A 23,549-nucleotide genomic window follows, 5' to 3' on the forward strand; every position below is an offset into this window, starting at 1 on the left:
AGACGTGGGAGGTCAGCCTGTCAGTGCTCAGACCATACGCCGCACACTGCATCAACTCGGTCTGCATGGTCGTCATCCCAGAAGGAAGCTGACGCACAAGAAAGCCAGCAAACAGTTTGCTGAAGACAAGCAGTCCAAGAACATGGATTACTGGAATGCCCTGTGGTCTGACGAGACCAAGATAAACTTGTTTGGCTCAGATGGTGTCCAGCATGTGTGGCGGCGCCCTGGTGAGAAGTACCAAGACAACTGTATCTTGCCTACAGTCAAGCATGGTGGTGGTAGCATCATGGTCTTGGGCTGCATGAGTGTTGCTGGCACTGGGGAGCTGCAGTTCATTGAGGGAAACATGAATTCCAACATGTACTGTGACATTCTGAAACAGAGCATGATCCCCTCCCTTCGAAAACTGGGCCTCATGGCAGTTTTCCAACAGGATAACGACCCCAAACACAACCTCCAAGATGACAACTGCCTTGCTGAGGAAGCTGAAGGTAAAGGTGATGGACTAAACCCAATTGAGCACCTGTGGCGCATCCTCAAGTGGAAGGTGGAGGAGTTCAAGGTGTCTAACATCCACCAGCTCCATGATGTCATCATGGAGGAGTGGAAGAGGATTCCAGTAGCAACCTGTGCAGCTCTGGTGAATTCCATGCCCAGGAGGGTAAAGGCAGTGCTGGATAATAATGGTGGTCACACAAAATATTGACACTTTGGGCACAATTTGAACATGTTCACTGTGGGGTGTACTCACTTATGTTGCCAGCCATTTAGACATTAATGGCTGTGTGTTGAGTTATTTTCAGAAGACAGTAAATCTACACTGCTATACAAGTTGTACACTGACTACTCTAAGTTATATCCAAGTTTTATTTCTATAGTGTTGTCCCATGAAAAGATATAATAAAATATTTGCAGAAATGTGAGGGGTGTACTCACTTTTGTGATACACTGTATATATTTATATATATATATATATATATATATATATATATATATATATATATATATATATATATATATATATATATATACATCAGCATATATATATATTTATACAACAGCATGGCCTTTTCACACCACAACTGTATTACTTCGCTGATGCGTTGCCAGTAACGACAAGCTTCATGCACATAAACGCGCACACAGGCGACACAGACTTTATTTCCGATCGTGTTTTAAATCCGTTATCTGATATACAATCTAGCGCACTGTGTAGGGAACATAACCAATTGTCTAATTCCCTATCTAGTGCACTATGTAGGGAACATAAATCAATTGTCTAATTCACAATCTAGTGCACTATGTAGGGAACTTTAATGTGTTTGTAACGCGAACAGTTAGCTTAATAGACCAGTTAGCAGCTCCTAAGAGTTCTGTTGTCACCCATATCCTTTGGTGTGTGTGAGAGGTTTTTTATTTCTTTTTTTCCCTTTGGAGGTTCTTGCCTTCTTCTTCTTGTTGTTCTTACCTCCCAAGTTGCAAAAATGAGTTTGTATATATACTGTATATGTGTGTGTGTCCCCAATATATATTGGGCCCCCTCAACAAATTTTATTTATTTTTATATATATATATATATATAAAAATAAATAAAATTTGTTGAGGGAGCCCAATTTGTTTTTTTTGCACTGGGGCCCATGAGCTCCCAGTTACGCCACTGATGGAGAGAACATGCAAACTCCACACACTCTACCTGGGAACCCATGACCTTCTTGCTGTAAGGTGACAATACTACCCCATCAATTAAGGTTTTAATTTTGTCTGATGTACACACTATTTTCACTACCCCGGTCATGTGCTCCTTTTTGGGGTGTAATGTACTCCTTGTTGTGGTTATGGAAGTGGCCATAGGCACATGGTATAGCTGCATGCACAGCACCCATAATGCATTGGGAATAGAGAGAGGGTGAAGTAGGTTATCCCTGTATGGTCGGTGCGACCCCCTTTGCGTCAAGAAGCCCCCGTGTGGCTGGCTTGCACTAGCCTGATCACGTGACGGTGTCCACCAACGGCTGAAAAGCGAGAAGGACTCTGACGGGGCTGTCGGAAACAGACAGGTAACTCACGTAACCGTAACCCAACCAAAATAGACTCGCATTTTGGAAAATACCGGCGTCTTTTGTCTTTTTTATTGACTGTTAAGACGAAGCGTACGCAAAATATATATATATTTTTGCGTGGAAACGCACACAGCGAGGATAGCGAAGATAGGTCCACGAGCCATTGAGGACACTGCGCGTCATCCTGAGGAAAAGACGGCGACGGTTTTTTTTTTCCATTTTGGCTCACAGTTCCTTCAGGATTCTTATCGTGTTTTGTGTCCATTGACGGTTAAAGATAAACATTAGTGGCTGACCGGTATAATTACTGTTTATTACAGTTTATTACTCATTTTGCGTACGGTACGGTAAATTCGTTACGTCACCGACGTACCTCCCGTTACGTAACGCAGCCTGAACACGAAGAGCGCAACCTTGCGCAGTATCCCTGATGTCAAGAAGCACAGCCAAGCTGCATTGTGATTTTTCTTGGATTTAACAAAGCGCTGCAGATATTTCAAGGCGTTTTTATGCTTTGGGAAGTGGAATCGTAATCATCACCCTCACCACCTAACAGGCAGGCTTCGATTTCTCTTGCTCATCGGCTAACAGCCTATGTTCTTAATCCGCCGGCCCATTCTTTAGTGTGAAACGGCTTCAGGAGAAAGATGTCGGGCCAGACGCTGACAGATCGCATCGCTGCCGCGCAGTACCAGCTCACCGGCTCGGACGTGGCCCGAGCTGTGTGTAAAGCTACCACGCATGAAGTCATGGCGCCCAAGAAGAAGCACCTGGACTGTAAGTGAATTTATATATAACATCTTACCACCGTACTGTCATACTATGTGGTCAGTACAGTATCCCCAGTCAGCAGTATGGTTTTAAGAACTGAGAACGTACTGTGTCAGTAGCTCTGTGTACTGTAGAACCATGTGCTGTCCATTTCAGCACCACGCCATTGTGAACTGTTGCCCTCTACAGAATCACGATCATGAAGGGGGTTGAATCAGTATGGCTGGAACAGGACTACACATAATCATTTACACACCTATATACATACACAAATACTAACATAACGTCTTTTAATCTTTCTTGACCAAAATTCTATAAGTTTGTAGCGCTGTACTGGAAGAATGGAAAGTCATTTATTCAAAATATAGATGATATTCCTTCAGTTTTTGTGTTTTTTTGTAGGGATGGTGGAGAATGCTTTCCTAACCTAATATCTCCATAAGATGTTTAGCTAGATTAAGATCTGATGACTAAAATAAGTCAAAGCATATGATATATTTGTATAGTTAATAAAGCATTCAGTGACCATTTGTGTCCTGTGGATAAGGGCATTGTCATTCTGGAGGAAACCATTTCCAGAATGACAATGTCGACCACCATGCTAAAATGTTTTTATTCTAATAATCATATTCACCTTTATGTTATTACTTATATATAACAATAATTGCACAAGCATCACGGTTATTAAATGTGCACTTTCAACCATAATGATCTAAATGCAATATCTAAAGACCTTTAGTCAGTATTACTACTGAAGTATTAGCCAGTTAAACAGTCTTTGTGACTGAAGCTCCTGCCCTCCATGTCCCAGTGATAAAACCTTCATAGTCACATATAATGCATTTTATTGCCAGATCTTATGCCTTATGCAAGGATCCAAATAAGAGTAAAGTTGACAATAGCCTTTGTGTACATATTTGCATTATGTTGTCCCTCAAAGGGCCAATTGTAACGTATCCTGCTGTGATTGTAGTCTGCCTTTTAAGTCTTGTTGTTTTTCTTGGAGGCTAAAGTCTGTGTTTGGTGTCAAAATGCCAAATTTATACTATATATTTATAACGTATATCTCATAACACAAATGTACCGGTTTTTCTTCTTGAAGCACAAACTTGTATTCACTTTCCCATCTTTCATTAAATTCCCTTCCTTCTGCTTAAGTTTTCTCTTCTTGCACATTTTTTTATTATTTGTAAATATTTCTCAACTTCACTTGTTGGAAAACCGTTTCAGTTATACGCTGATGTGGAAACACCGCCATCTATTGGCGGGATGAGGTCACTTTGCGGGTCACAAAATTGGCATGCATTGTGGGAGATGCAGTTTATGTACGATTTTACAGTGTATCATATGTCTTTTAAGTTCTCGCTGGATTTGGGCCTGCAGGCCTTAAGTTTGACACGTGTCCTAAACTTAAATAAATTTATTTAATGCATATTAAACATACAAAAACATTTATTAGTAGAGCATTAAAATAATGTACATAATAATAATCAAAATAAAATGAGCCTTACTTTCATTCATAAATGACCCATAAGAATTAATTTCAGTGTCCCTGTTGACTAGTTTACACAGTGACATTAGTTTATGCGTTATTAAGGTGCATAGCACAAACTTGTGAAATTACAATTCTAATTCAATAAATTGTTCATATTAAGTACAGGTACGCTGTATGGCCAAAAGCATGTAAACATCCCTGTTGTTATTGAGTTCAGGTGAGTTAGCTACACTCATTTCTAAAAGGTGTAAAAAAACAAATATGTTAATTAAATGTTATGCTTCCAACTTTGTGACAACAGTTTTGGAGAGGCCATTTCCTATTTCATCAGGTAAGGTCAAGTAAGGTGCATAAATACATGGTCTAATACATGCTTTCCCTAAACTGTTGGCATATTATCTCTGTTAAACACCTGCAAGCAGTGGTGGATAAAGTACCTGAAAGCCATACTTGAGTAAAAGTATCTTACCAGAAATTTAATTTGATAGAAGTTTTTTTAGAGTATTACATAAGTAAAAGTATCTGATGTTTAATGTATTTAAGTATCTAAAAGTAATTTTCTGGTATTAAATGTACTTAGGTATTAAAAGTAGAAGTACAAGTAAATGCTGTCAATAATAACGAAAGCGGTCAGAATTTTGAAAAATATGAAGGTTGTTCTTTTAAGCCTGTAAACCACCTTAACAATGGAGCCTACACCTACAGAAAAATAAGGTCTTCACAACATAAGCATTTATAGAACAAAATACATTTTCTGAACACGATTTGTGCCAAATCATGATTACAATCACCTGTTTAAAATCATGTCATTATTTAGTTTTTTTTTTTTTTTCTAACCCTAAATTGCCCTGTCCCAACGTTTTTGGAACGTGTTCTGGGCCTGAAATTCATGTATATGTATATTAACAGTTTAAATGAATTTTACCAGACAAAACATGAAATATCTTGGGTTTATTTCTGCAATGGAATAGGAGTCAATGTAAATGTAAGAAACATTGTCTTTTTTTCTGTTCTGTCCCAACTTTTTCTAATTTGGGTTGTACATTAAGTTATAAATATATCCCAGTAACCTATGACCACTGAATTTTGACAGAATTAATTTGAAGAAATACTCATGAGATTTTACCAATACATATGGCACTTTATAGACGTGCATTGTCCTGAACACCATGAACATTGAACAGTTTCCTCTGTCGGTGTAATACAGAAGTTACCTGAAGGAATATTTGTCGGCAGGTGAGTTTTGCACTAAATTAATTCCAACAAAATTTAGTGGAACATTATATTTGTGATTTAAATGTAATCGAAAATGTTAGCTAGCTATCTAAACAATCTTAATGCTAATCATTAGAAATAAAAAGTGATGACGCTTCATAATTCTTAACTTACATTAATGTGTTTCTTAAGGTTGGATGGGGAGTTCTAAATGCCAATATTTCCCTATCTTTGGGTAAACGTAAGAGGCGCTTCCTCCGATACGAAGAATCTTTCACTCCGACATATGAAATCATTTCTTGTAAATATGACCATGAGTGTTCTGTCTGTCACTATCATTGTTTGTTGCCAGAGTGGCAGGTGCGGTCGCTATTTCTGCTTCCATTATAAAATCAGTCTTATCGTGAAGTTGCATATGACTCATGTTGCTGCTAGCATCTGACATGCTTGGAGTTGGGTAAAAATCAAAATGTATCCACCTCTTTTAGAGAACTTTGCATTTGCGCATAAATATGCTTAACCATTGATCTAACTTACAAGCACAGATCACAAATTTGCCACACCTGCTTAATGAGTGACTAATTTGCATAGGAAGATTTATCAGAGTAAAAGTATACATTCTATTTAGAAAATGTAGTGGAGTAAAAGTGAAACAATACTTAAATACAGTAACGAAGTATTATTACTTTGTTAAATTATAACACTGCCTGCAAGAAGTTGGTTTGGCTGAAACCAACCTGAGGTGTACCTGATTATTGTTTTTTGGACAAACCAATTTAGAATTTGTTGCCTGCAACACCATTAAAAATAGGACATAAGCATGTTCACCACTGTGTGACATCACCTTTTCTATTAAGTACACTTTTTTAGAATTTAGGAAATACATTTTGTTTGTTTGTTTATTAGGATTTTAACGTCATGTTTTGCACTTTGGTTACATTCATGACAGAAACAGTAGTTACACAGGATTCATCAATTCACAAGTTTAATGTCAAACACAGTTGTGGACAATTTAGTATCTCCAATTTACCTTACCTGCATGTCTTTGGACCGCGGGAGGAAACCGGAGCACCCGGAGAAAACCCACGCAGACATGGGGAGAACATGCAAATTCTACACAGAAAGGACCCACCTGGGGATCGAACACAGGACCTTCTTGCTGTGTGGCGACAGTGCTACCCACTAAGCCACTGTGTTGCCCCAAATACATTTTGCAAGTGAAAATGTCTGAATTCTTGGATAATACAAGACTTACCAGTCAGTGGCCACAATTTTCTGATTCTGAGCCATACATTTGCAGTGATGGACAGATATGGACTGCAGGCAGGACTTTTAAGTACACACCCTCGATGTCTATGAAGTCTCACTTTTGTAGTGTGTGCAGAATTATGCCTGGTGTTGTCTTGCTGACATAACCATGTGCAACTGCATGGAACATGTTTTTTTTTGTAGAATATAATTTGCTTGGTTGGAAATGTCTAGACTTATATGACACATTTTGTTTTGGTAGAATCTGATGTACTCTGATACACTATGGTAAACAATTGTGACTTTTGAAGTCACTGCATTGTGTCTTTAGGGCTGTATTAGCTACAGAGCACTCCAGCCTAGAGGACAAGGCCTGCTAAATTATAAATCAGCCAAAGCTTACATGCATTATTAAGAGCTAAAGATGATGGCACCACTACTAGGACAGAAAGGAATGTCTACATTGGGACAGTCTTTATTTTAGACTTTGTTTACCATCCAATTTGACAATGCTGGAGAGGATCTGCCAAGAAAATGGGAACTGCCCCAATCCATTTGCATGAGGCTTGTAGATAGAAGGTACTAGAAGATTTGCAGCTGTAATGTCACTAGCCACACCCAGGCATGATTTAAAGAGATTCAAGTGCAGGTCCGAAAAAGTCGGAAATCTACCAGTCTGAAAAAGGTTACAAAGCCATAGCTGAACTATGGGACTCCAGTGAACCGTGCTGAGAGCCATTATTCTTAAAGAGAGAAAACTTGGAATAGTGGTAAGTCTTTCTAGGAGTGGCGTTCTACCAAAATTTCACCAAGAATGCAGCAACAAGACCCTGGGTAAAAATGGCATCCATGGAGGAGTTGCAAGGCGTAAAACACTGCTGACCAAAAAGTACACTAAGGCTCATTTCACATTTGACAAAGAACATCTAGATGACCTAAGACTCTAAGACTTTGGAAATAATATTTTTTGGACTTGATGGGTCAGAGGTGGAACTTTTTGGGAGACAGCGGGTCCCATCACATCTGGCATAGGACTAACATCACATTCCACCATAAGAACATCATACCAACAGTCAAACATGGTGGTGGTAGTGAAATGATCTGGGGCTGCTTTACTTGTCATAATTCAGAAAAGCCTAAAGAAGAATGTTCGCGCTTTATTTTGTGATCTTAAGTGCCCATTTAAATCTATTTAAGTTGTTGTGGCAAGGCCTTAAACTGGCAGATCATGCTTGAAAACCCTTCAGTGTAGCCAAATCAAAACAATTCTTTTAGAGTAGATCAAAATTCCCCACAGTGATGGAAAAACATTGCAAGTTGTGCAAACATTTGATTGCAGTTGTTACTGCTAAGAATGGCACAAGTTATTAGGTTTAGGAAGGGAATTACTTTTCCACATGGGTGATATAGGTTTTAAACAAATATTTCATTTCATTTTTAGCATTTAACAGACGCCTTTATCCAAAGCGACTTACTTTTGAGACAGTATACATTGCAGGCAATTGAGGGTTAAGGGCCTTGCTCTGGGGCCCAACAGTGGAAGGCTGGCACCAGCAACCTTCCAAATACTAGACATGTACCTTAACGAGTTTTGATCGCCGAGCGAACGCCGAGTTGCTCCCGAGCCGGCAAATCTAGCGCCAACCAGTCGCCGAGCGAAAATCAGGGCAAAAATCGTGTAGTGTGAACCAGGCATAAAGCAGCAACGTGCACTAGGCACACGGTATCGGATGTTTAGTATCGGAGGCTCGTTTGCGAGTACGAGTACAAGTTAATGAGCGCGGTATCGGGCAAATACACGATACCAGTATCGGTACTCGTGCATCTCTATCTTAGATTAAGATTAGTTTTGAAACATATGACAAATGAGCAAAAATAGAGTAAATCAGTAGTGTACATCTTGTGTTATTACTGTTTTTAATTGGATAGAGGTTAAAAGGTTTTTAACCAAACCTCTTAACATTTACAGGATGACTGATAATATGTTATAAGCCTTATGGAAATAACTAGTCTCCCCCAGTGTTTTCTGATTCTTTCCACATTCTGTCTGGCTAGCTACTTTAAATTGCCCCTGGGTGTGTATAAGTGTGAATAAGTGATTAAGTGCAATCGACTGGTGCTCTGTCCAAGTCTGTTATCCAGTGAAACAAGAACAAAATAGCTACCAAAGATCAGTAAGATTTGTATTGATGTTGTATGATTAAACAAGATTATGAAAAGAGAACACAATGATGTGACTAAGTGACTTATTCTGTCACATTAATTGGTCACTATTTACTATTATAAAAAGGTATGTGCATTATTTTGGACAGATTATTCAATGGTTTGTTTAAATAATGCTCCATTGTAAAGGGTCTCATTGGCTTCAGATGACATATGCTAAACAATGGACATTTCTTTTTGTATAGGTAATGTGCCCTAGGGAAAACAAGCCAATTGTCAGTAACATAACAGCTGACAGAGGTCCCAATGCCTTTTCACAGAAACAGGAATAAGAAAATAGGGTTAAAAGGTTAAAGGTGAGTGGTGAGTTGGCATGACTTGTGTATTGATTGGAGTAGTCCTTTACATGGGGCCAGACAGTGGTTTGTGGCTTGCATAAATGTAATTTGTTTCTTAAGGAAGTGCTCAAAGCTTGCATTTATCATTCTGATGTAATCCTATTTCGTAATGTAATGTGTTCGGAGTGACAGTGTCTCCAGATAGATAATAACATTCAGTTTTATCCAACCCAGTGTTATTTACAAAGCGAGAAGATGTGAAATAAATATTACATTGAGAATAATGTTACAATAAAATTAGCATCCTGAATAACTGATAGGTGTAAAGCATTGATCTAAGGTGGATACTTTAAGAAGGAAGAAGTATGTTGTACATACACCAATTAGGCATAACATTAAATCCAGCTCCTTTCAGTTTCTACTCACTGTCCATTTTATCAGCTCCACTCACCATATAGAAGCACTTTGTAGTTCTACAATTACTGACTGTAGTCCATCTGTTTCTCCACATACCTTTTTAGCCTGCTTTCACCATGTTCTTCAATGGTCAGGACCCCCACAGGACCCCCACAGAGCAGGTATTATTTAGGTGGTGGATGATTCTCAGCACTGCAGTGACACTGACATGGTGGTGGTGTGTTAGTGTGTGTTGTGCTGGTATGAATGGATCAGACACAGCAGCGCTGCTGCAGTCTTTAAATACCGTGTCCACTTACTGTCCACTCTTTTAGACACTCCAACCTAGTTGGTCCAACTTAGATGTAAAGTCAGAGGCGATCGCTCATCTATTGCTGCTGTTTGAGTTGGTCATCTTCTAGACCTTCATCAGTGGTCACTGGACGCTGCCCACGGGGCGCTGTTGGCTGGATATTTTTGGTTGGTGGACTATTCTCAGTCCAGCAGTGACAGTGAGGTGTTTAAAAACTCCAGCAGCGCTGCGGTGTCTTATCCACTCATACCAGCTCAGCACACACTAACACACCATCAACATGTCAGTGTCACTGCAGTGCTGAGAATGATCCACCACCCAAATAATACCTGCTCTGTAGTGGTCCTGTGGGGGTCCTGACCATTGAAGAACAGAATGAAAGGAGCTAACAAAGCATGCAGAGAAACAGATGGACTACAGTCAGTAATTGTAGAACTACAAAGTGCTTCTATATAGTAAGTGGAGCTGATGGACAGTGCGTGTAGAAACAAGGAGGTGGTTTTAATGTTATTTCACTACAAAAACATTTTCATAAAAGTTGGGACATTTTGTACAATGCAATAAACACAGTAACATGTTTCTTTGAATCTTTATTTAACTGACAAAGGTATAAAGAAATAAATGACTTTTAATATCTTGGATGACCAGCTTGGTTGTGTTTTGTAAATATAAACAAATTTAGAATGTGATGCCTGCAACACACTCAAAACGGTTGAGATGGGCAAAATCTGAAAAAGTTTATAGAATATTGAAATTACACCTTTTTAAAAATGTCCACATTCCACAATAATAAAGTTGGTAAAAAGTGGGGGTGTCATACACAAAAAGGATCCACCAAAGTCTCAGTCTTTGCAAACAAAGATGGGTTGTGTCTCACCTCACAGCTTTTGCCAAAATGTTGTGTAGTGTAACCCAAAGTCTTTCACCTTGTACCATACATAACATTGTAAAAGGTTTAAGAAATTCGGAGCAATATCTGTGTTCGGCAAGGCTGGAAACCACTGTTGAATATGCATGTATTTTGAACCTTTAGATGGCACTGGATGAGAATCAGTCATGTGAATGTAATAAATATAGCCACATGGGCTTTGGAGTACTTTGGAAAACTGTAGTCATGGCCTGCAGTCCAGATTTCTTGTACTGATGTATGGCGAATCATGAAGAGGAGAATTAAACAATGGTGACCATGGACTGTTGAGCAGCTGAAGTCTCTAATCAAACAAGAATGGGCACAACTCTGACAATATCCTCAGTTTACAAACAATCAAACAGTGCAATTAATGGGAAAGGTGATACAAACGTTACAGGCATAAACAAAATTTGGTCAGTGAAAACAATGAAAATGTTTTATTTGTACTTTCCTCACTTAACTAAAGGTTTACAAGAACTAACAAATCACAGATTCTTGTTTTGATCGAAAGTTAAGGGAGTTTTTAAAAGTAGGTCCAAGCTTCTGCAAATGGTACTAGGGACAGCATCATTAAAGAAAACATACAGTACAGTTATGTACTGGAAAACATTAGCCAAAAAAAAATTGGATTTTGTAACAAGACAACAACCCTAAACATAAAGTCAAAACAAGTTGGGAGTGGTGAAGGAGTTAAGGTGCTGTCTTGAATACTTTAAAATGTATGCAGGATTTTGCAAATTCATTAGGGAAATATTTATAACCATAGAGAATTAAGGAGAATTTGCAACAGCAGCACTGTAAGCAATCACTGATAAAAGCTTTCTAGTGTTGTAATTAGTGACTTTTGGGGATATAGTTGGCACTTTTGTGATGTGAAAGCTGTTCTTACATTTTCAAGTGGTCAGATCTCAGTTAAAACATTTAATAGTAATACAATAAACATTAAAAGGACTAAATTTGACTTGTTCTTGCTCTTTTTTTGTTCTTTCCTCTCCTGCACTCTCTTCTCCCCTCCATTCCTCTTTGTCTGTTAACATTTTTGTCTTTCCATTTCATGGGCACTTATGATTTTTGATTACATCCGCTTCTATTGTCACTCCAGCTCAAGCATGCATACAATTTTGACTGTTTGCTATTTTCTGTTCTGTCTTCTCTTCTTCTTCATTCTTCTTTCCAAACTCTTTGTTTTACTGTGTTGTTGTGCAGCTTCCTTTTGACTTATATTTTGATTAAGAAATAATTACAGTCTTAGAGCTTTTTTTGTTTGTTTTCTAAACATTTGTGTTCTCTTTCTTGTCATGTACAAGACAATTTATTTTCATTTTGTGCTGTTTCTAATGAAAGTTTTTTGGCAGTTGTGACAAATTCCTCCCTCCAAACTCTTATTAGACTTTCCCAAAGTGAGGTTTGTCTTACCATACTGCCATTCACCCTCAAAAATCCAGGTTTCACAAGCCGCTGGGGTACTAAGATTTTATTATGGAAGTTAATAGGAGGCTTAGGGAGGTTGAACCTCCCTACAGTAATTTTTGTTTGTGGAAGGTAGTGCTGCTGCTATTTTGACACAGAAAGACTGTTTAAAGGTCCTCATTTAATGGACAAGCCTTCTCTGATATACAACCCCAAATCAGAAAAAGTTGGGACAGCATGGAAAATGCAAACAATAAAAAACACAGAGTTTCTTACATTTACTTTGACTTTTATTTGATTGCAGACAGGATGAACCCAAGATATTTCATGTTTTGTCTGGTCAACTTCATTTAATTTATTAATAAACATCCATTCCTGCATTTCAGGCCTGCAACACATTCCAAAAAAAAGTTGGGACAGTAAAGCATTTACCACTTTGTAATGTTACCATTCCATTTCACCACACTTAAAAGATGCTTTGGCACAGAGGATACCAAGTGATGTAGTGTTTCAGGTTTTATTTTGTCCCATTCTTCCGGCAAACACGTCCTAAGATGTGCAACAGTACGGGGTCGTCATTGTCACATTTTTCGTTTCAAAATTCTCCACACATTTTCTATGCCAACTTTTTTTTAGAATGTGTTGCAGGCCTGAAATGCAGGAATGAATGTTTATTAATAAATGAAATGAAGTTGACCAGACAAAATATGAAACATCTCAGGTTCATCCTGTCAGCAATCAAATAAAAGTCAAAGTAAATGTAAGGAACACTGCATCTTTATTTTATTTGCATTTTCCATACTGTCCCAACTTTTTCTGATTTGGGGTTGTAAAATAATTTAGGTTTGATTACCATCAGAAACGGTCATTTAACCCACAATCTTTACTAACCCACAAACGTACAGTTTGTCTCAGTTTAACCAGCTCTAAAAAGTCCACTGCCTTTATGTGTTCCTGCATCTGTTTAATCTTGTCTATTTTACCACCACACAACAATCACAGACACAAATATACACTCAACCCATCCCAGCTTGCAAACAACTAAGCCTTTTGTTAATGCTTTTTTAAACCTAATCTCAATAGTATAACCTGTTACTTATTTGACAGTTTGCCTGTGAAAAGTTCCAAAATAAGTGTTTTTCATGATTCTTCAAAACATCCCAGTTTTACACTGTCCATGTCCGAACGTTTTTGGAATGTGTTTCAGGCATCAAATTAGGAATTAGTGTTTCTGAGATTGAACATTAAGTAGCCATTTTTTGTGCTGTTTTCAATTACATACCTGGAAAAAATCACTATTAAATTGGATTTGTATTTAACTTCTCCACCTGTCTAATTTTAATAAATAAAGTTTATGTTCTTGCTTGATGGATAGATTTGTCCTCCTCTGTTTATTACTTGTTTTTTTAAGTGAAAATTCTGATAATCCACTGAATAACAGAATGTGGTTGTTGTAATTCATACACTTTTTCAGGCCCTAAGGTGTGAGGCAGACCACACAGATCAATACTTTTGAGCAGCACATTTTAATACTTTCCTGAGGAAAACTGAGTTGCTGATTTTATGCTGATATATACACTGATCAGCCATAACATTAAAACCACCTCCTTGTTTCTACACTCACTGTCCATTTTATCAGCTCCACTTACCATATAGAAGCACTTTGTAGTTCTACAATTACTGACTGTAGTTCATCTATTTATCTACATACCTTTTTAGCCTGCTTTCACCCTGTTCTTCAATGGTCAGGACCCCCACAGAACAAGTATTATTTAGGTGGTGGATCATTCTCAGCACTGCAGTGACACTGACATGGTGGTGGTGTGTTAGTGTGTGTTGTGCTGTTATGAGTGGATCAGACACAGCAGCGCTGCTGGAGTTTTTAAATACCATGTCCACTCATTGTCCACTCTATTAGACACTCCTACCTAGTTGGTCCACCTTGTAGAGTAGATGTAAAGTCAGAGACGATCGCTCATCTATTGCTGCTGTTTGAGTTGGTCATCTTCTAGACCTTCATCAGTGGTCACTGGACGCTGCCCACGGGGCGCTGTTGGCTGGATATATTTTTGGTTGGTGGACTATTCTCAGTCCAGCAGTGATAGTGAGCTGTTTAAAAACTCCAGCAGCGCTGCTGTGTCTGATCCACTCATACCAGCACAACACACACTAACACACCTCCACCATGTCAGTGTAACTGCAGTGCTGAGAATCATCCACCACCCAAATAATACCTGCTCTGTGGTGGTCCTGTGGGGGTCCTTTCCATTAAAGAATAGCATGAAAGGGGGCTAACAAAATATGCAGAGAAACAGATGGACTACAGTCAGTAATTGTAAAACTACAAAGTGCTTGTATATGGTAGGTGGAGCTGATAAAATGGACAGTGAGTGTAGAAACAAGGAGGTGGTTTTAATGTTATGGTTGATCTGTGTATGCACTGCAGTTTAATTCTGAGCTACAGTAAATAAATTCAGCTCAGCGCTGAGTCTTTGCTTGATAAGTGACACAACTGGTAAAGTAGACGATCTGTGTTGCATGCATCTTATTTTGTCTTAAGAGAGCTCTCTAAATGTATGGCAAAGTCAAATAGCAAATTGATCAGTGATTTGATTAATAGGACTTAGTTCTGTACTTAAGGTTAGAAGGAGCAACATCAATCTGTGATTGTGTGGCAACACATCGGATCAAATAGCTAGAGTACCTAATTCTGTTCACCCACTGCACTTGGGTTTAAAATCAACTTGGTGCTAATTCAGTGAACCACCTTTTCTACCTCTACCTTACAGGGATTACAACTTTGAGTTTCAGAAATGCCATAACCATTAGGTAACATAATTCTAATTTCAGTCTTCTCTGTTGATCAAAGCAGCACTTCAGCATTTGTTAATAAATATGTAAGGAGGGGCACAGGTAGCAGAGAAGTATGTTATATGTTATGTAACATATAAGAAGCATCTAGGACACTACTAAATTCAGGGGAAAATGTGCTTATCACACATTTTTATCACACAGACCTTTTTCAAAAATCACTGATTTCACGGATTTTTAAAGAGAAGCGCCACATTTCACAGCGGTCATTAAATAACACTCATAAATGGAATGATAGAATCAATGAAGACCCTCTCCCTCTCAAAGACCAAAATATTCGTCCGTGTTTTGACATACCATCCTCTGCGTCCACATAATCGGTTGGTCTTTAGAGTTTGCTGAGTTTCTTAAGAAATAAATAAACTGTACATAGACAAATTATCGGAAGCAGAATACTTTACTGGCTTGTTCTTTTGAGCACAAACTACAGAGAGATGCTCATGTGTGGAGAATCACACTGTATGGAATCCCCAAAGGGACAAAATGCACTAAATATGTAAACACATACATCAGACATTGTCAGCACACTACACCACGGAAAAGTCTGTTACACTAACTTAATTATATTAAGTTAGTATTGAATCTTGCATATTGCGGCTCATATTTCATATGCTACTCGAATGAAAAAAGTTAAATCGCTAAACACAAACCTTAAATTGTAAATAGGGCGGCATGGTGGCTCAGTGGGTAGCACTGTCACCTCGCAGCAAGAAGGTCCTGGGTTTCTGTGTGGAGTTTGCATGTTCTCCCCGTGTCTGTGTGGGTTTCCTCAAGGAGCTCTGGTTTTCTCTCACAGTACAAAGACATGCAAGTGAGGTGAATTAGTGATACAAAATTGTCCATGACTGTGTTTGATATTGAACTGATGAATCTTGTGTAACGAGTAACTACCGTTTCTGTCATGAATGTAACCAAAGTGTATAAAAGATGAAGTTAAAATCCTAATAATTAAATAAATTGTACATTTTAATTTTACAGCAAATTGCATATTTCATAGGATATGGCTCATTTCATGGTCCATGACACGATTTTCACGGCCGTGAATTAGGTAGGGCCTCATATGTTAGTGGGCCAACTTGATCACACTGATTCTTACAGTCTTAGGCCACAGTGATGTTGCAGTAAAAACCTTAAAATAAAATTCATTTATATACTATATGTTAAAAAGTATGTGAACTCTTAAGTGCAGGTGTTTCAGACACACCCGGTGATAACAAGTGTGATATATTTATGTATTACATAAAATACATGCTTCCAGCTTTGTGGCAGCATTTTAATGAAGGTTAGTTCCTGTTCCAGCATGACTCTGGGTGCCCTATCAAGTTACATCTAAAGATGAACATTCAAATGTTATTCTAATCAAATTTCTGTCTGGTAGAGTGCTTTATGATCTTTGCTGTTATGTGTTCCTTTTGCAGATCTGATCTCTGCCACCAACGAGACCAATGTGAACATCCCGCAGATGGCTGACACTTTGTTCGAGAGGGCCATGAATGCCAGCTGGGTGGTCGTTTTTAAAGCTCTTGTGACTACCCACCACATGTGTATTCATGGCAATGAGGTCAGTGGCCAAAAATGAGCAAGCTGTCAATTCAGTTTGTATTAACAGTGTATATGACATCAAGAACTCTTGAATTATTATGTACAAAGGATGATGTATTTTTTTACTTTAAATGGTCGATCTTTCCTTAGTGATGTATAGATGTAGTAAACAAGAAGCTTTGTTTTAGATTTGTAGTGTTCATGTTTGTGTTTTATTTACTGTAGAGGTTTATCCAGTACCTGGCCTCCAGGACCTCCTTGTTCAATCTGAGCAACTTTATTGACAAAACTGGCACCCATGGTGAGTGTGTTTATAGATTTATGTTTGCCTGTACATAAAATATGTTATTATTGATTGTGGGTCTGTACCTAATTTTATTTTTTATTTTTCTGGATAACAAGGCTATGACATGTCCACATTCATCAGAAGATATGGACGGTACCTGAATGAAAAAGCATATGCTTACCGTGCAATGGCCTTCGATTTTACTCGAGTCAAAAAAGGGTATGTTAGTCTGGTCTCTTATTTAGGGATCTTTTAGCTGCCAGGAACTGTGTATGTGATAAATCTAGCTGTTTTTTTCTCTCTGATCGTGATTAATATACATGCTTTGTGCTTGACTGGCCAGCCTGCAGTACAGATCTGTCACCTACTAAAACTATATGGTGCATCTTGAGAAGTTAAAAAAGGACAACCATGACTGTTGAGAGTGTCCTTAGTTTACAAACTTTTAAAAAAGATCATCAGTAGTGATGTAATCTGTAATTTCTTTATAGTTGCAATTACGTTGGTCAGTAAAAATATAGGAAATCTTATTGTTCTTTTGTCAGTTAGACAAAGGTTCAAGAGAATTAACAAATTATAGATTATTTTTTTTATTTTATTTTACTAAATGAACTTCATGAAGGCGGCATGGTGGCTCGGTGGGTAGCACTGTCGCCTCACAGCAAGAAAGTCCTGGGTTCGATCCCCAGGCAGGGCGGTCCGGGACTTTTCTGTGCGGAGTTTGCGTGTTCTCCTCGTGTCTGCATGGGTTTCCTCTGGGAGCTCCGGTTTCCTCCCACAGTAAAAACATGCAGTCAGGTTAATTGGAGACATGGAATTGCCCTATAGGTGAATGGGTGTGTGTGTGTATGTGTGTCTGCCCTGCGATGCACTGGTGCCCCTGTGACCCTAATTGGACAAGCGGTTAAGAAAGTGAGTGAGTGAACTTCATGAACTGGGGTTCGTAGATTAATGGGTAAAAATTGCAATACTATTAATTTAAGATTAAATACACAACACAGTAAAGAATGTATTAAGTCAAAGGTTCTAAGTACTTTTTATACTTTTAAATATACAGTAAGAGTAGAAGGTCAGGCAATTACAGAGATTTTATTATTTGATGTATTTGTATTTAAATTGCACCTCTCTATATGTGTAATCAGTGCTGATGGTGTGATGAGGACTATGGCTCCTGAAAAACTGCTAAAAGCTATGCCTGCCCTTCAGACCCAGGTGGACACATTGCTGGAATTTGATGTAAGTAACTTTTGGGCTGCCAGTAATTGTGACACAGTTGGGTTTTTCTTACCTAATCATGTCTGTTGAGCATCTAACCAGGCCAGTAGCACTGAGAGCTTGAGCTCTCTGCAGTGGTGGGTTAGCTGCTGCACTCTCTTAAGTTTGTTTGAAGTTTTGCTGGTTGTTAGTCACTATGATGCAGGAGATTTATATAGAACAACTGCACAAATAAAAACAAATGCAAAACATCACACAAAAATATGTTTTGAGATTCTTTGCATATCCAAATTACTATTTATATCCACACTGACTTCCACTTAGAGCAGGGGTGTCAACTCATTTTCACCAAGGGCCACATCTGCATTACGGTGGCCCTAAAAGAGCCGATTGTAACGTATCCTGCTGTGATTGCAGTCCGCCTTTTAAGTCTTGGACAATTTGTTGTTTTTCTTGGAGGCTAAATTCTGTGTTTGGTGTCAAAATTCTAAATTTATACTGTATATTCATAATGTATACATTATTGTTACATTTATATTGTACTTCTTTACCACAGACACGGCCTCGTAACACAAGAGATGTACAGGTTTTTCTTCTTGAAGCACAAACTTGTATTCACTTTCCCATTTTTCATTAAATTACCTTCTTCTGCTTAAATTTTCTCTTCTTGTACATTTTTTGATTATTTGTAAATATTTCTCAACTTCACTTGTTGGAAAACCGTTTCAGTTAAACGCTGATGTGGAAACACTGTCATCTAGTGGCGGGATGAGGTCACTTTGCGGGTCACAAAATCGGCATGCATTGTGGGAGATGCAGTTTATGTTGATTTTACAGTGTATTTTAAGACAATCAGATGTCTTTTAAGCTCGTGGGCCACATAAAATGACGTGGCGGGCCGGATTTGGCCCACGGGCCTTGAGTTTGACACGTGACTTAAAGAGATCACTTTATTTCTGGCTATCTTATAAATATTTTTTATTGTATGTATTATGTGTTTTAATCTACTGGACTGCTGATACATTTGTAGTGAAAATGTAGTATCCACATCTTCCATTTCGATTTATATAGATAAAACATGGAGTTATGTGATTTTATAGGGATTTTGTCTGTTTTTATTGGCTTCGACTTATTTTTTTTGTTTTCTTGCAGGTTCATCCCAAAGATTTGAACAATGGCATTATCAATGCAGCTTTCATGCTTCTCTTCAAGGATCTGATTAAATTGTTTGCTTCCTACAATGATGGAATTATCAATCTATTAGGCATGAGACATTTTAATAAAACATCTTTTTCATGATCATGAATTTAAAATTTATTTTTGGAAATATAGATTTTTTTTAAAGTGCTTGTTTGATCTGTCTTTATGCAGAGAAATATTTTAAAATGAAAAAGTCTGACTGCAAAGAGTCACTTGAGATTTACAAGAAGTTCCTGACCAGAGTGACCAAGATTTCAGAGTTTATAAAAATTGCAGAGGTATTAAACAAATGTATCAACTAACATTAAAATAGATTTTTTAAATTATACTTGTTTTTTTACTTGTCTCTAAAGCAGTGCATTTTTAACTTTTAAAATGTAACTTTTCTCTTTTAGCAAGTCGGAGTGGACAAAAATGACATCCCTGACATATCTTATGTAAGTTAACCATAACTTCTTTGTTCATTTTAATTCACTTCATTTGCAATGTTGATTAAAAAAAAAACATGTAAAAACCATGTAGTTACAGTAGTTTATGCGTTTTTTATAAGAATAGTAGTCAGCAGATTGGTCTTGTTTTTGTAACTTAAATTAATTGAATTTTGTTACTCAGGTAAAACATATACGGTACTTACAAACTTTATTTTAATCCTTGGTCCATGATAAAAATGAATTTTTTATTATAGAGAGAGTAAGTCATTGAGTGCATGTGCTTTGTTGTTGGTTGCATTTGAAGCTTAGTGCATTGAAGGACAGTGGTAGCCTAGTGGGTAGAGCTTTGGGCTATTAACTGAAAGGTTGAGAGTTCAAATCGCAGCTCTGCCATGCAGTCACTGTTGGGCTCTTGAGCAAGGCCCTTAACCCTGCCTGCTCCAGGGGTGCTGTACAATGGCTGACCCTGCACTCTGACCCCAGCTTACAAACAAGCTGGGATATGCGAAGAAATAATGTCATTGTACTGTACACCTGTATATGTATATATGACAAAGGCGTTCTATTCTATTCTATTCTATTCTATTCTTATGATGTCAGAGGTCTGTTGGTGACTCATACAAACAATATCTGCCCGCACAGTACAGCATTATATACAAATATCACATAAAATATATCTATATGATCTGCATTACCTTTCCAGAATCTCGTAACAGCAAAGACATGTCTATGTGATCCATTTATTTCGTCCTATTTATGTCCTATTTCGTTTTAACTACTGTATCAGCTTTTTTTTGTTTACAATCCTTCTCTCTTTTAAATGAGGAATTACACTGATGTGTTCTATGTGTAAATGCATATATGCATATACCAGTATTATATTATGAAAGCTAATGGGGTGTAGATAAAGTTTTTAAAAGCTTGTAACCTCCAAAACACTATACAAACTTTGTATCCTGTTGAATATTAAAATATTTATTTTTATATAAAGACCTTTAAAACATGTAAAAAAGAGGCCTTTTAAATACCAGTATGTCATTTTCACTTTTTGTGTGCTCAATCCTTTTTGTCCATTTAATGGGCAATCTTAGTGCCTTCATCCTGGGATGGTCTCAGATCTGGCAGACTCGGATGATGAGGACTGCATATTTAACAACTGCCGGGAAGAAGGCCCGGTAATCCTGTGTAGTAGAGGATCTGCCCAAGCTACAACTTAATGCATTGCTTTTGTCATAAAAAGTAGCACTGTTCAAGTTTAACAGGATCTTTTGACCTAAATTTATGTGTGACTGTGTGTCCTAAATTAAAAGGCAGTCGAGACTGTAACATACAAACCCCATTTTTAGAAAAGTTGGGACATTTTGTAAAATGCAGTAAAAAAGGAATCTGTCATTTTGTTAATTCTTCTGGATCTTTATTTAAGTGACAAAAGTAGAAAAATGTCCAGTGTTTTCACTGATTACTGTATTGTGTAATATATAAACACATTTGGAATTTGATGCCTGCAACACACTCAAAGAAGTTGGGACAGAGGCATGTTAAGCACTATGACTATAATGGTTTGGAACTAAGGACACTAATTGTTGCAGTTTTGCAGTTTTTTCTCTATTCATGCTTGGTAAAAGATTTTAGCAGGTCAGTCAAGCACACACACAAACACTGTGTCTATGTAACTCCACTGTAGCAGCATGTACAGAATGAGGCCTGGCATTATCCTGCAAAATGAGTCCCAGGGAAATGATGTTGCCTTGGTGGCAGCATGTGTCTCTTTAAAATTTCAATATACACCATCCAGTCAGTGGTACCGTTACACATATGCAAGTCACTTAAGCTGTGGGCATTGATGCACCCCCTATACAATGACAGTTTAGCTAGTTCTTTTAATCTTTGGCATGAAGCACTTGATCTTAGTTCTCTGCTGATAACTCAGCAGTTTTTTTTGTATAGAATTGATGTTTGGCTTCCTTTTTGCATAATAGATTTATGGGTTGCATTTGTTGATACAGCTTCAGACTGTGTTAAGTGTGTTAAGTAACTGTAGCATAATGGTTTCTCTTGCAGTGCCATGTGGTGGTTTTAAGGTCATGCATATTCAACACGAACTCAGATTTCTCCAGATTTCCTGAATCGTTGTACAATATTATGTATTATGTATATGGTTGATGGTTAAAGACCTAAATTATTTGCAGTCTTGCATTTTGAACTGACTGTCTCTTCAACTGATTCACTCTTATTTTGCTGTTGTCCCAACTTTATTTGAGTGTGTTGCAGTCATGAAATTCAAAGTACAAACTACAAAACAGTTGATTAGTAAAAACACTGGAACTCTTTTCTTTCTATCAGTTAAATAAAGAGTCAAGAGAATGAACAAATCACAGATTCTCCTTTTTTATGGCAACTTTTTCAGAAATAGGGTTTGTATAATGAAAATAAATGTCCATGTATAATAATATTTAAACCCAAAACAAAACTGCAAGTAGAAAGCTGTGAATTTAAGGTATTTGAGGCATTTATTGTCTGCCTTAGTTGGTAACACTGATTCACAGTTCTAATTGTTCAATGAATCAGGAATAGTGATGAATTACTGATTAATTACATAAAACCAAAAGGTACATTTAAAACAATAGTAGAAGAATAACAAGAAATAGTGATGGTGGATTGGTTTCTGGATCATTGTGTTTTTAGCATGAAATAGTATTTACTACTGACATATTAACTACTGGCTGAATACATACAAGCAGTAATTTAAGGTGTAGCATTGGTTGTGGGCTTTGCTCTTAGTTTTTGCAGTGTGATTGACTTTGACTGGTAGAGTGATTAAGGGTGTAACAAATTGCATTGATGATTTTTAAGGTAAGTCTATAACAGTGTTTTCAGGTGTGCTGTTTCTTTTTTGCTGTTTGGTGTTTGGGCTGTTTTGCTGTTATAATGATGATCAATCTATGTGTGTGGCTTATAATAATGATCAATCTATGTACTTAATCTATGTGTGTGTGTGTGTGTGTGTGTGTGTGTGTGTGTGTGTCATAGGCCCCAAGTAGTATTCTGGAATCATTGGAGACACACATGAACAGCTTAGAGGGAAAGAAAGGGTAAGGTTTATAGTCAGATGTCTGCTAAATATGCATTGTAAGCCTGTATATTTGTGGATATATAAAGCAGATACAGTATATGTGCGTGTATATTCTTATAAACATACAGTATGTGGATACCGGAAGGGATTATGCAAAAAGAAAATACAATGACACTCTTTTTTTCTTTTTGTGTGTTGTGTGGACTTTCAGAGAAGGGTAAGTGCCCACATCCTTTTTGCATTGTTTATATCTTTATAAAAATATCTGTTGTCTAAAAAACATTTTACTGTTTTTTCCTCATTCTTTAGGTCTCCTACGAAGGCAGGTTTTCTTTTCATAATCATTTTTGTATAAGTTATTGTTTAAATAGCCACAAACACGTTGTCACATCCTTTTTGTATCATATTGCAGGGATCACCTACCAACAATGTGTCTCCAACTTCAACCCCAGCCAAATCAGCAGCCTCTGTACCAACACTGGAGCCTCCGCCTACTGAAGCCGCTGCTGCACCTGGTGCTGTGCCTGCTGCTGCACCTGCTTCTGCTGAGCCTGCAACTGAGTGAGTAACCACTTCTTGTGTTATTAACTAAATAAATATTACATCTTA

General features: G+C 37.6%; 1 protein-coding gene across 1 annotated transcript in view; it reads left to right on the forward strand.

Annotated features, from left to right (window-relative positions):
- The first annotated feature begins 2,072 nt into the window (after positions 1-2,072).
- The window catches only part of snap91b (synaptosome associated protein 91b), a 43,374-nt gene continuing 21,897 nt past the window's right edge, over positions 2,073-23,549 (forward strand). Inside the window, exons 1-12 of the mRNA XM_062994701.1 lie at positions 2,073-2,840; positions 16,612-16,754; positions 16,961-17,036; positions 17,138-17,240; positions 18,164-18,257; positions 19,389-19,500; positions 19,608-19,714; positions 19,832-19,873; positions 22,898-22,959; positions 23,152-23,157; positions 23,250-23,262; positions 23,353-23,501. Of these exons, the coding sequence (XP_062850771.1) occupies positions 2,711-2,840; positions 16,612-16,754; positions 16,961-17,036; positions 17,138-17,240; positions 18,164-18,257; positions 19,389-19,500; positions 19,608-19,714; positions 19,832-19,873; positions 22,898-22,959; positions 23,152-23,157; positions 23,250-23,262; positions 23,353-23,501 (1,037 nt within the window). The 5' untranslated portion in view covers positions 2,073-2,710. The remainder of the gene's footprint in view (positions 2,841-16,611; positions 16,755-16,960; positions 17,037-17,137; positions 17,241-18,163; positions 18,258-19,388; positions 19,501-19,607; positions 19,715-19,831; positions 19,874-22,897; positions 22,960-23,151; positions 23,158-23,249; positions 23,263-23,352; positions 23,502-23,549) is intronic.

The sequence above is a fragment of the Trichomycterus rosablanca genome, chromosome 1 (assembly GCF_030014385.1).
Source record: "Trichomycterus rosablanca isolate fTriRos1 chromosome 1, fTriRos1.hap1, whole genome shotgun sequence".
NCBI lineage: Eukaryota > Metazoa > Chordata > Actinopteri > Siluriformes > Trichomycteridae > Trichomycterus > Trichomycterus rosablanca.